Source organism: Muscardinus avellanarius (genome assembly GCF_963383645.1).
Source record: "Muscardinus avellanarius genome assembly, chromosome: X".
Taxonomy (NCBI): Eukaryota; Metazoa; Chordata; class Mammalia; order Rodentia; family Gliridae; genus Muscardinus; species Muscardinus avellanarius.
The window spans coordinates 126,892,708-126,907,535 of record NC_137792.1 but is presented as its reverse complement, the minus strand read 5'-3'; the positions used below and the strand labels follow the sequence as shown (position 1 = coordinate 126,907,535).

The 14,828-nt window shown below is 36.0% G+C and overlaps 1 protein-coding gene across 2 annotated transcripts in view; it reads right to left on the bottom strand.

Annotated features, from left to right (window-relative positions):
* DIAPH2 (diaphanous related formin 2) overlaps window positions 1-14,828 on the bottom strand; it is a gene marked incomplete at both ends in the record, with an annotated part of 850,504 nt that overhangs the window by 222,005 nt on the left and 613,671 nt on the right. For both annotated transcript variants that reach the window (XM_080719289.1, XM_080719290.1), the window contains one exon: window positions 1,066-1,228. In XM_080719289.1, coding sequence (XP_080575415.1) covers window positions 1,066-1,228 — 163 coding nt within the window. The remainder of the gene's footprint in view (window positions 1-1,065; window positions 1,229-14,828) is intronic.

Genomic DNA, 14,828 nt, shown 5'->3' with positions numbered 1-14,828 from the left:
ATACATCCTGCTAATCATTATTCAACTAAAAAGTTAAGTGTGTGTCTCTGCTAAAACGAAAAGAGCAAAATCAGCTAATATTCTCAAAAAATGAAAAGATATGATAATATTTATGAAAAATTTGGGTGGAGCTAGTTTCTATTACCATAACTGCTGGGATGTGCTTTGGTTTATATATCCTGGGTTGGCAGATGAAAGCAATTTGCTTTCTATAAGCATAATTGTATCTCACAGATTGCACTAGTCACACTGAAATCAAATGATTTCCAGAAGCAACATCATTGATTAAGAAAGGGATTCTTATTTAATATTTCTTTGAGATAGAAACATATCTCAAACTGGAATAAATTTCTTTGCTAACTGACCTTCCTTCAGGGGATTATCACTAGAGTTCCTTCTTTCAAATATATGACCCTTTACCTGCCTGATTTCAACTGTTGTGCGTATATTTCTGTTTCCAATATAAGCACTTCATGCTTTTCCTACTATTTTGTTGGACTCAGACATGTATTAGAAGATCATTTAGATAGCAAAGCCTACGCTTCCTTCTAGGATCGTAAATTTTACCCTCACTGCCAACTCCCAATTCATGTTTATATTTACTGTTATTCCTAAGAGTTACAGTTTAAGACAAAAGCCATGTTATAAAAGTAATTTTAGGTATTCAAGGTCATTTACATTCTCCAACTCAAATTCAGTTTCTCATTTAGGCTATAAAAGCAATATGCTCATCAGCAGCAGCATGTTACTGTATTAAGATTTTTAAATATTAATTTTAAGCAATGTGAAATTATAAGATTAGCAACATAAAATCAGGGTCATTTAAGTACAAATTCATTCATTCCTTATAAAATTTTTATAGAATATTACCTATGTATTCCTAAAACTAAAGTAATTCATTTAGGTCCCCATTAAACATTAAGTCAGCCAACAATTTTTATCTGTGACACAGGTATAAAATAGCTGCCAATTCCTGTTAAAGGACTGTGACATGAAATCAATATAGTCAATAGGTATGGAAAGTGCCAACAGAAACTTAAAAATAAAAGCAACAGGTTTACTCACCAAAAATAGAGTTCGGAAGTTGCTGAGATCACCAAAAAACTCTTCTATGCATACTGTCTTGGAGTCAAAGATGAAGTACTCTCCAAGATTCTCATAGAGCTTTACCATGTTGTTGTGCATGGTGGAGAGCTTCTCATACTGTTCTCTGGCACTCTTGGTAAAGCTGTAGCTTTGTGTTAAGGAACATGATCCAACAGTCTTTCGGAGGCAATAACTACAGGTTAAGATTGAATTAGAGCATCACTTTTGTAAACAGATATGTAGTACACAAATTATTGTATATTAATTTGCTATTATAAAATTCCACAGACTGGGTGGCTTAAACAACATACACTTATTTTCTGGTAGATCCAGAAGCTGTAAGTCTGTGTTAAAACACATCGTTGATTGTGGGCCCCACCCAGCCCAGGGCTTGACAATGACCATTCCCTAAGGAGTTCCCCGGTGCTCCTGCTGTTGCTGATCTAAGATCATATTTTAAATAATATGATATAAAAATTGGCCGGGCGTGGTGGTGCACGCTTGTAATCCCCGCGCTTCAAAGGCAGAGACAGGAGGATCACACAGGTTTGAAGCCAGCACAGCTGGCTTAAGAGACCCTGTTTCCAAATAAAAATATAAAATAGGTCTGGGAGTGTAGCCCAGAGGTAGAAGGGTTTTTAGGAACTCCAGTACCACAAAAAAAAAAAGCAGAAGCTATTCTTTCTAGAAATTGTTTTTATTTAAAACATTTTTAACAAATAAGCAATCATGATAACAATAACCAACCACCACTGTCAAAGCAGAAAAGGAGTCAAATATATGAATGAGTCCTGCTGAAATCTCACACTGTATATAAATTAATACTTACAGAAATTACATTTTTCTGACTCTAATAAGCATCTAGAAAAATGACCCTTTTTATGACAAAAGACCCTTATTTTATGACATAAATACAAATATGTTAACTAAACTTCCAACTCAAATGCAAGTACTGTGAATATTCTGAAGCATTTCTTCCTGGTGCTTCCTCTATGGTTAGTAACTTTTGAAGGTTTACTGATAAAGTTTCAGAGAAAGTGGAAAGTGGGTTAACCATGAAAATTAAAGAGTCAATATTTTAAAATTAAAGCTAGGCACGAGGGCAGCATGCCTGGAATACAAGTACTTGGGAGGCAGAGACAGGAGGCTAGCAGGTTGGAGGCCAATCTGGACAAGTTAGTGTGAGACACTGTTTCAAAATAAAAAAATAAAATAGGGCTGGAGGTTTAGTTTAGAGGTAGAACGTCTTTGGGTTCAATCCCTGGTACCACAATAAATAAATAATTAAACTAATTAATTAAATGCAAAATGAATGTTAAAACCATTAATAATCAGAGAAGTAAAAAAAATTAAATGAAAAAGAAACACACTTGGAATTCTAAGTGAAGGATAATCACAGTCCACGGCAGAGTAGTTTAAGATGCACTACAGTATGTTAATATTTTGTGATTTTCTTAACCAGGAACCGATAATTGTGCCTTGATAGACTTGGCTTTGAAGGGTTTTGTGAATTCTTCAGTGTTTTGTTATAACCTGGGGCCAAATTTATTTTCTATGGGAACACAGCTCTAGGTTTTCAATTGAAGTCGATGGGGAAATTAGACTATTTCTGGAAAATTACTTTGTAGCTGACACTTATGGAATGCACTATTATTTTAAAAATGAGATGCCCCCTACGTATGTTCTTTCTAATGCTATGTAACTATTAGCACGCACTTTAGCAACAAGCCCTGCGCTGCTAACTGGTCACATTAAATCATTCAGCCCTCAAGTCCATTTTGATTTCAAGAGACCTGGAAGAATGAATACATTTCTGATGTACTCTCCTTTCTTTTTACTCACAAAAGGGTACATGCTGCTTCACATGCATTCTGATTTTACCTTGCAGACCATCACCGTATATTTTTGACTTTTAAGACTAGGTTAAATATGTTAAATATCCTATTTAAGTAGGAGAGAAATAAGACTATATTGTCTAGGTCTTAGCTCAGAATGAAATTGATATTTTTTATTTTCCATCCTTTTGCTAAAAAACAGAACAAAACAGTCTCATGCCAAGGACTTGGTAGGCAGAACACTTTGCAAAGGTCACTTATTTGGAATCTATTTGTAATGCAAATTACTAAATTGTTCGTATTATCCAGAAAGCTCAACATCTACAAAACAAAGAGAACAGGCGATAGATAACAAAAAAAGGCACAATTTTTATGTTGCCCATTTATCCTAACACAATTTTTCACTGGCTAAAACATGTTCATGTAGTGATACACAATTTCATAAATTGGTTTTTATAGAACAAAAACTGATTTCAGAAATTCTGTCTGTGTACTAAAGTGAGAAAATTTGAAAAATTCTGGAAATGGTTTATCTTTGAAATAACAAATGGAAAGCAGCCCAGTCTCCAAGTCCTTCACTTATCTTTCAAGTGATTACTTCGTAAAAGGGATAGATGGCAGAACTGCAATCATGTCACCAGATCTTAATGGGACTGCATGTGAAAGGGATCTGGGTGCTATAATTCCTCTTTCGTCCTTTATTTCATTTAGGAAGTTTTTATTTATTTGCTTTTTGAACAGTCACCAAATGCAAGGAACTGCTTGGTATTCTTCTAAATACTGTGAGTGACACCATGATCAAGAAGGCCTGAAACGCTAGCCTGATACTTATAATTTAATAATAAATTTGATTCTATTATTACCAACTCGCATTTGTACAGGACTTTAATAATACACTATTCCTTCCATTATGCTTCATATTCTTCAAAATAACTTCTTCAGAAAGGCAAAGAAATACTAGTATGCAAAATTTAGAGTTGTGAAATTTAGAAAAAAGGCACTCATCCATCTTGTGTTAGAGTAGAGATACGATGATAGTTCTTGGCAGGATACCTAGCTCTTGTCATAGGGTAGAAATGTATCATTTACAGTGACAATGGTTGTCATGTCGATTTTATTTTAATGCCACATATGTAGCACTGAGTATTCTCATCAGTAGAATAATTTTAAATCTTAAATTTTAAAATTTACAAGCAGATGTTAAATCTGTTTAAATAAGTAGATACCTCAGTTAACTTAGTTAATTTGATAGTTAATTTTATGTGTCATCATGACCAGGTTAAGGGATGCCTAGGTAGCTGGTACATTTGAATCAGCAGACTCAGTAAAGATTACCTTCATCAATATGGGCGGGTATTATCAACCAGTTGAGAGATCAGATACAATAAGAAAGGTGGAAGAAGGGGAAATTCTTTGTCTTTTGAAGCTGAAACATCAATCTCCTGCCTTAGGACAGAGGAACTCCTAGTTTAGGGGTTTCAGATTTTAACTGGGACTTGAATTGTTGGTTTCTTTGGATATAGACTGGAAATACATCATCTGCTTTCCTTCCTGGTCCTTCAATTTATAGATGCCAGATGGTGGGACTTCTCAGCTTCCAATTCATATAAACCAATTCTCAAAATAAATCTTCGTGTATGTGTGTGTGTGTGTGTGTGTGTGTAGGTGCAAAATTATATATGCACACACATATATCTATATATTATTCATATTAAAAAATAAACATGTGTGAGAATTTCCTTTTCTTTTTCATTTTATTTGGGGGATTGAACTTACCTCAGAGCTACATTCCCAGCCATTTTTATTTATTTTTTAATTTTGAAACAGGTCTCTCTTAAGTTGCTAATGGTTTTCCTAATTGCTGAGGCTGGCCTCAAATCTAAGATCCTCCTGTCTCAGTCTCCCAAGTATTGGGATTACAGGTGTGTGCCACTGTACCCGGCTGTAGGCAGATTTGATTCTATAAAGCAAATGTCATTTTCCTGTAGGGAGAAAAGGTATATTTCATCTCTGTGTTTATGATGTAAGGTGGGTATATCTTTCAATTGAATGTATTTATGAAGAAGGAAGAGAAAAGGTATTTTATGAGTAGAGACTTGAAGTTGGCTGCTGTTATTCCTTACCTGAGATTCAGACTGAGATTTTGAAAATGTGTCAGAGGCTAGTTTGATTGACTTAAATCCGACACTTGCCCTTAGCTGTGTTTTGAGAACACTGAGGGAGAAGCCTGTGGCCATGTTTAGCATACAATCGGTTGATGACGGGCAAACTCTCTAACAATTGCTAGAACCTTTCCTGGCACAGCTCTCTGAGGAAATACTGGAGATCCTCGTATGAGCAGCAGCAAAAAGGGTGTTTGCTCCCACCCCCAGATTTCTTGTCCTCCGTGATACAGAAGAGTGACAGGAACTATTGCAGCATCAATGAGTATTGCATTTGAGGGAAGATAATTGGACTCTTCTGGGATCAAAATGTAGAGTGACCTTGGATGTCCTTGAGATATTTAGACAGAGAAACCCTGGGAAAAGAAGTGACTTTCTAAGATGAGGGTAATTTATAATAATTTATAGCCTGAAATCAATATAACTTTAATGTGATGAAGTGGACATTTTTAATACCTATAAACTGATCAAATATGAGAAAATATTCCTTTTCTATTCCCATTTCAAAATATTTGTTCCACAAAGAGAAATAATTCTGATTTTTCGGGAAGTTCTAAGAGATGACAGTGAGGTAAAATCATAGATCTCAATAGAAGCGCTGCTTGCAGAGTTTATAGAGTAAAACGTACACAGCATTATACAAGATTAAGTAGCCAAAATCCTAACCTTCCGAAAGCACTGCTACTATGAAATCAATTCATAATTCTGGAAAGTTAAATATATAACCTAAGTTATAAAGCATTTTTTGTACAGACTTATTTAAAATATGACATAGGAGAGCAGTAGTCACTATTACTTGGCTAATATGTAAATTTTCTAAAACTTTCATCATCTGTTCTTTTGTGTGATCACATACAAATTTATAGATTATATTCCTTAAAATATAGTAAAGAGTAGGGACTTAAAATTCAACCTAAAAAAACAGCTATAATTCCTCAAAGGCTAGTACTCAAATAAAGAGTAAATAATTGTCTTTACACATTTAGGTGCATTTTATATTGTTTTTGATTGTCATAGGTAGCTTTACTACCTGGGCATAAACTGGTTGATATTGAGTGATATAATTTTTGTTCCCTAACTGGTAAAAATAGAATCACTTTATTAAATACTAAATGGAGAAAACTATCATTCTGCTGCTTAATTTTGATGTAAAGGGTAGCTGTTACCACAGAAAACTTGTTCCATTAGAGCTTGAATAAGCCTTAGCAGAGCAGTAGGGATGAAGGAGTCTACATTTCCTATAGCTAACTGAATCAAATCAGTCATTACAATTTCACGTCTTCATAGGCAGTACATTAGTTACTTAAAATTTTCGTAAAAACTTGAAATAGTAAATATCATTACTGCTGGATAGTTGAAGAACATGGAAAAATCAACTTGAGATCCACTTAACCTTCAGATAAGCTTTAGTTAGCAACAAGGCATAATTATCCATTTTAAATAAAAGGAAGTCACAAATATATCATCTATTGAAAAATAGATGGTATTTCTACTTGCCATACTCTTCGGAACAGATACCTCTAAAAGCTAAAAGCAAAATAGGAGTCTTTCTGTTTAATCCAAATAATTTTAGTCAGATATTATTAATAGTTCAAAGACATATCTTTAAAAATGTTATTAAGGCATAATTAAACTAGCTGATATTACTACAAATCACATATTGTGTTATGAATATGCCTTGACAAATATTTTCACATGTGACACATTCACAAGAATGAGAGGGAGCACATATAGGGTTCAATATAAAATGCAATAGTTAAGGATACAGACTATAAATTATTTTAAAAACCATACTACAAAACTGATGCACAGGACATTTAAAATAGTATAACAGAGCGAAACTAGTTAATGAGTTTGAACCCAAGTCCCCGGGTTTTAACACCCAAGAGGCTGTTACTGGAGAGAAAAAAATATTTTGTGATGCCCCAACTCCTGCACAGGTGGCCTGAGTCAGCTAGAATAAAGACTATGCTTTTGAATTGGCCTCCAGTTACTGCCACACATATAATGGTTATTAGAGAGGTAAGACATATTCGGCACTTTTGTCTTTATCCCTGCTCTTCATTCACTCACCGGTGTCCTTGTGTGTCTTTCTTTTGCCCTTCCTTTGAAAATGGTCTACTGTTATCACCAAACAAAGTGATCTCTTGATGCATGTATTCAAATGTTTCCTTTAAGTACCTAGTATGTGCCAGGGATCTTCTAGGTGCTGATGAAACAGCATTACTGGGAGATGAGAGTTTAGTGGAAAAATTGTAGATTCAATATATAAATACAAAAGATTTTTAAAAGAGCAAATTCACAAACATATCAAGGTCAATCATAAGCCCAACATGAGAAGGAGGGAGGGGGAGGGAATGGGGTGGGAACTGGGGAAGGGCTAAATGAGTGATGTGTGCCTGCATGCCTCTACCACCTTGGACTCCGTTAAGATGAATGACTACAGTGCACCAATAAAAATGTTTAAAAAAGTACAAATTGAAATGTGTGACTTCAAAGCCTAGGTTGTCATAGGAGTGTACATTTGGGAGACCTAACTTAGTCTTGTGGAAGAAAAGAGTGGAGCATGAGTCTGGTGACAACTCTTGAAGGAGAAGGAGCATTCCACAGGGGGAGAAAAGACTTGGGAGGAAGTGAAATATTCTAGAAACACAAAGAGGATATGTTCTCTAATAGCCAGAGTTTCTGGAGGAAGTGTGAGAAAGGAAGACACGTATTTGAAACTAGTTCGCGGAGCCTCTTCTGTCAGTTGTTTGGAACACATCTCTACATCTCAATTTCCTTAGAACACTGAATGACCATGTAGGTTATTCGCAGGCAGCAAAAGGACTTCCAATTCCTTTGCCATTCTCAGGACAGCATTGCATAACACTTAAAAGTCCTCTCCTGGCATTGTGACGAAGTAGCTCTAAAATGGATATGGGCGTGTCTACTAGTTCCTGATGCAAGTAGGAGCCAGATTCTACTGATCTCAGGAAAAAGTCAAAATACTTAATAGACCTGTAGAATCTGGCTTCTACTCGCATCAGGAACCACCTACTCCATACACTCTGGCTCCTTCCTTCCTCTCTCCCACTTACTCCAGAAACTTTGACATTATAGACATAAAAAGCTACACTACCTAGATGAAAACACACACACACAGCAAAAAGCCTGCAGGTAGTGCAACACAGCATATCTGTCCAAATGATGGTACATTTACTTGCTCATTAGATCTATTTGAAAAATATTCAAGAATGCTACGTAGAGTCAAAGGCACTGAAAAAACAACAGGTACTGGGCAATACATAACTACCACGCTTGGCTTATATAAATAGTTGTGTTTCGAGTAATGTAAGAGTTATGATCATACATTTGAGACTGATGTGTATCTTTTGGAATGTATTATTTAGTATTCATAGTATGCGCACAAAGCCATTAATTAGATCAAGTTCTACCTCCAGCTCTACCCCACATCCAGCTCTCAGCATCACTGATCATGTGATGATAACGCGCAGGAAACTGCTAGGCATTAAGTAGAGAAAAAGAAAGTAAAGTGATAAGACATGGCTCCTAACCCTCACTCAATTTATAAACTAGCGCTGGGAGAGAGAAATAACAGCAGAGCAGCAGTAACAGGAGCTAATGTTTACTGAACTCATACAGTGAACCAGGCACTGAGCTTGATGCTTAACAAGTGTCTTTTTATTTAACTCTCCCTGTGGCCCTATGGCCTATATATGCTATTATTAACTCTGTTTTACACATGATGAAATTAGCCTTAGGGAGGCCAGCCGACTTTCTAGTGCCATCTAAATAGCGAGTGGACTCAGGATTTAAAGCCAGCTACACTTCCCCGCACCCCCACAAAGCTGTCTGCTAAACCAGGATGTCATAAGGCTTGCTCTGTTTAAAAAAAGAAAAGAGTGCATGATAAAATTTAAAAAAAATCTCTGCAAAATAATTCAAGAAATGTTGAAATGTACAGAAAGAGAGATTTGGGGATAATGAGGAAAGGTTTGGGAAGGAAGAGTCTCGAGGTATGGAAAGGGTTTTTTTTTTTTTTTTCAGAGAAAAAAATCTGGGAGTAAAAATAGCATGAGCAAAGCCGTCAAATTGTCTGGAGTTTTCAAGCAACTGTCACTATTCTAGGATGAAGTAGTCTGGGCAAACATGGAGGCTTCCAGGGGAATGAGCCTGGAAAAGAGTCAAATGCATGTTCGAGTTTTCAATTCTTTCTTTCTAGGTAATGAGTAATTGACGGTTTTTATGCAGGGGGGGTAATGCGATCTTATGACTTGAACTCTGGGAGCAGGAAAAGGATGGTTTGGAGAGACAGAGATTGGACCCCGAGAGAATAGGAAGGAAGCTAACAAAATATCACTGCGAATGGAATGGCAGGATGGATAGAAGAGACACAAAAGGGGTGGGTTCTATGGGACATGACTCTAGTGATGAAAAGAGAAAAGGAATGAACAGCACACTGAGTTTTCTAGCATGGGTGACTCAGAGGATGTGTGCATGTTTTGTTGTTTTTATTTGTTTTTTAAAAAAATTTTATTGGTGCATTGTATTTATATATCAAAATGGGGTAAAAAAAACTTGTGTAGGCATAAATGCACTCATCGCTGAGCCAGCACCCACCCAGTCCCCACCCCACTCCCTCTCCATCCCTCCCTCCCAAGCTTGGTTTAGTGGTTGACTTCAATATGATTAAGTACATCATGCGTTTTAAAGTGTTTCCCTCTCCCCACCTCCCATCCCCACAGGTAGGCTGCCTTATCTGCTCCTCTATAGGATCTCCTTTTTCACCTGGAGTTCCTCCTATGACCCCATTCACCCTGGCTTTCACATATTCGGGAAAGCATCAGCATCGATTCCCTACTTTTTGTGACTGACTAATCTCGCTTAGCATAATGTCTTCAAGATCCATCCATTTCATTGAAAATACCGCAATTGTATTTTTTATGGCTGAGTTGTTGTTTTTAAATCAGAACTTGACAGACAAAAAAAGGATGTGCTGTTTGGGATGCAGAGAATAATGGCTCGTTTTGGATATACTGAATTGAAGTTATCTGTGAACTCCTTGAATAGCGATACATGTGAGGCAGTCAAAACGTGCAGGCTTCCTTGGTTAATGGACGAGCTCTGGTGTGGCAAGCGTGAGAAGTGCAAAGCAAAAGCAAAAGGGCAAAGGCAAAGAGATTTCTCATCCAATCAGAGCTAAGCCAAAAGAGTACCTTAGCACTCTGGTTGCTTCAATAAACATTCCTGTAATCTGAAAATGGCTGGCTTTGACATGTTCTCCCTCCCAGTATAGTATATTCTGGAAAAATGAGTCTAGCGAAGGGAGCAAAATATCAGATTCTGCAGTCTCTGCTCCCAGTTGTCAGTGATCATAAAAGGTTATTTTCAAATAATTGTCAAAGAAGCCAAAGGTGTAGTTAGTGTGAATGGTGCCAAAGGGTGGGTGGGCCCCTGGGGAAATGAGTGACAAAGTGAGGGTATGAAAGAGTTTAAGAAATATTATTACAGGATCAGAGATAACTTTATACAATTAAGAAATCGGTTAGCAATGGCATCGTCAAGTGTCTGAAAGTCATCATTCTGTTTCTCGGTTTTATTGTGTGGTGTGTGTGTGTGCACACGTGCGAGCACACAAGCATCCTGTCATTTGTATGGCAACAGGTAACATGGAGATGTCTACTCCTTTGGAAAGAATGTGTAGCTACTGGATTTATTGTGTTCTTTAAAATAATTCTCTGAATTTTACTTTTCAATTTTTCCCATTTATTTTGAAATGCCCCAATTTAGGTTTGGGAATTACAATATTAAATTGTAGATATCTTCCAATCATGTTTCTAAAATCTAACTAGTTGCTTCAAATTCAGCTGATACTGATTATAATGATAATAATTATTATTATAATTATTTTTGCAGTACTGGAGACTAAACCCAGAGGCATTCTAATTCTGAGCTATACCCCCAGCCCTATTTTTTAATCTTGATTTTGAAATATGGTCTCACTAAGTTACAGAGAGCCTCACTAAGTAGCTGAGCTGGCTATGAACCTGCAAGCCTCCTGTCTCACCCTCCCATTTCTCCTGTCTCACCCTCCCAAGTACTGAGGTTACAAGCATGTACCACCACACCCGCTCTGCTTTATTATTTATCTTTCTTTACATACTAAAATTGCCAATGAGATACAGAAGTGGTAATACAATAGCACATGTCTTCCAAATCAAGTTTACTAATAAAGGCCAACTGTGCATCCAGTCCTTTTATTTATTTACTTATTTTCCATGGACAGGGAGATCTGTGAAATTCACTTCCCTCAAATCCGTTACCAAATAAAGCAATTAGAGTAGAAATTGTGTAAGTTTCCTTTCGGCCATACTATGCCAGATTCTATAAACATCCAGGTAAAATAGTAGTACTCACATCTTGAGAAAAAATGAATGTGTTTATGTCCTTAATGGAAACATTTGAATATATTTTTTAAGCTGGTTGCTAAATTTATGCCATCTTCATGTTCTAGAATGAAGGCAGTTGATAGCAAAATTATAATTTACATATGCTTTATATGGCCCATGGTCTCTAAAAGAAGCCTAAAGGTCTCATAAGTACATAACAATCTCATTCAGAATTTAACCTACGGCAAAATATCTCAAATACAGAAATGCTACTCTAAAAGAAAATAATGGCACTAAAAAAATAAAAAATAAAAAATAAAAAATGAAAAAATGGCACTGAAAGATAACTTGATATTTTCTAACCCAAATGCTTACTGAGGGCTCTCATTTCTTTTCATCCTGGGCTGTTTGTCACCCTTGACATTAAACTTGCAAGTCTTTTAAGCTTTGAAACCTTTGTTCACTTACGAGAATCCATTCATGCCATTACCTTATATAAATTATCTTACATGGCCATATACCCCGAGCGCTAACTTTGATGATCTCCTCCCTCACTAAAACTTTTTGTATGGTTGAAAGGAAGTGCATTTAGGGATATAAAGAGCTTTAATCTAATACCTCAGTCACAGCAGTCAAACCTTTCATGGCCCAACTCTGGGCCACAATTTATGCCAGGAAAATTTTATTTTTACTACAAAACATTTTCTCAAGATTGCTTTTCATAACAAATTTTTCTATGCACTTCAGCAATTCTTTACCTGTTTATAAGGTTCCCTAAATATACAGGCATGAATGTGTGTGTGTGTGTGTGTGTACACATAAACATGTATAATTTATTAATTTTTCTTGGTCATGAGTGGATTACATCCTTTTCTAGTACCATTTAATGTAAATCTTAAATATGAAATGGCATTTTTAATTCCTTAGTAATTTTTAGATTTTTTTAATGGGGAAGAATCTATTCAAATACAGAAGACTTACATGCACAGATGACATTTTTCCTTTTCTTTCTTTTGTTGGAAAGATAAAAATGTACCTGGTAAAAATTTGAGAAGAGTAAACACAATAACTGCAAATCGATAGTTAATGTGCTTGTCATCTCTGTGTGAGTGTGTGTGTGTATGTGTGTGTGTATATTGAAGTCTTACATGATAATGTAGTTCAGAGTGACAGGGACATAGATACACACAATATTTAGTGTTTCTGACATCTCAAAAATTATGAGATTTCAGAAATTATGTTTAAATGTTGATGTGCTACTCAAAGCTCAAACTTGGACTGAATAAAAGAAAAAGACAGAATCTTGAAGAGACACCTGCACTTACATGTTCATTGAAGCACAATTTACAATAGCCAAGTGAAGTGGAAACAGTATAGGTGTCCATCAACTGATGAATAAAGAAAATGTGGTACACACCCACACATACACTCACACTGGAATACTATTCAACTTCAAAAACAAAAGAAATATATTACAACATGGATGAACCATGAGGACATTATACTAAGTGAATAGGCCAGTTACAGAAGAAAAACTACTGTATGATTTCACTTATACAAAGTAAACAGAAAGTAGAATGGTTGCTTCCAAAAGCTGGGTGGAGGAGGAAGTATGGTGTTGATGTTTAATAGGAACAGAGTTTTCAATTAGGGAAGATTAAAACATTTTAGAGAATATCTGGGTAATTGCTTTTAGTTAGCAATATCATACATTTAAAAATCCATTGACTAAAGCATTCATTTAGTGTATTTTTACCATAATAAGAAAAAAGAGCCTGGAAAAGTCGTTTGAACCTCTAACCCTAGCTGTTGGTGAGGCCAAGGCAGGAGGAGCACAAGTTGGAGGCCAGTCTGGGCAACTTAGTAAGACCCTGTCTGAAAATCAAATGAAAAGGGATGGGGATTTAGCTCAGTAGTAGAGTATTCCTGGCTTCAATTTTCAGTACCACAAAAAGAAAGAAAAAAGGGTAAACTTCCTTTGATTTCACTAACTCTATACACACACACACACACATAGAGTGAATCCAGGCATCCCCTTGATCTCTAGTTGTGTGCTTCCATGCAGGTGCAAGGTAGAGTGATCAATGACTTTTCCTTCTCTCTTCAGCAGTTCGGGATACATAGGCTTTGCTAAAGAACCCTGAGGAAGAGTATGGATATCTGTTGTGTGCAGTGTGTGTGTGTGTGTGTGTGTGTGTGTATTTCTCAGAATGCGAGAGGATAGAAAAATTCCAGTAGACATGCCCATATGGACTGGGCACATACATTTTATAGGTATTTTTTTTAACACTGCAGAAGAGGACTGTAAGTATTGCACGATGTTATTCTGAGAAGAACAATGGAGCTGGGATATTAGATACAACAAAACAATTACATGATTAAGCTGCTCCTAAGTTGAAAATCTGCCTGGTTTCTGCCATATTTCCTCTCCTTTGTCATAACACGGCCCCTTGGAAGACGTGTTGCTGCCTGAGAACAACATAAAGGCAGTCATTCACTGGTATAAGGAAATTGAAACGTAGAGATATGCTCCAAACAACTGACAGAAGGGGCTTAGTGAACCATTTCAGATACAAAATAAAAAGAAAAAACCCAGACCAATTCTTAATGCATACTCCATTAAATATCCATACATAAAGTTCTCTGAAATAAGATTTAGTTTCTTTTAATGTGGGCTCTTTCCTTTTATCCTCTTTATGTATTCTCATTTTAGCAGACTGGGTACAGGGAAGTGATTTTCACTCACTTATATGTACAAACAAAAATTATCTCTCTTTTATCCACAAATGCCCAGACATTGTCAAGACATAAGAGCAAAGTATGCCAAAATGTTAGGCTGTTAGTTTATTTTTTGCATAAAGCACACATCCAAATGCATATTAACTGAACAGCAGATGGCAGAGAAAAGAAAATCAGTTAGATTGCAGTGTGGGTAAAACATACCCAATAAGTTCTGTAAAGATGGAAACCTGGGCATAAGAGACCATATTGAGGAAGCAAATGGAATGTCTAATCTGATTCTTTCATCTTTACTGCTTTAGATTTATCCTGTCTCTATAAGTACATTATCTTTTTCATCATGATGCCTTAAATCTATTTTTGATGGAAAAAGAAATGGAGGGAATATGTTTATATAACAATATATTGGGGAAGTTATCTAAGAATGAAGATTTTTAATGATGTATAGTGCTTCTTAATAGTCACTGGTAGATGAAAACCAATTCAGATGAAATATTAATATATGAGGAAACATGCTATGAATATGATTGTACATTAGTATGGTAAATGCAAGAAGTATCTTGAACTGATTTTATGAGTCAAATTATTAAATTATTTGTACATTTTAAAATCAT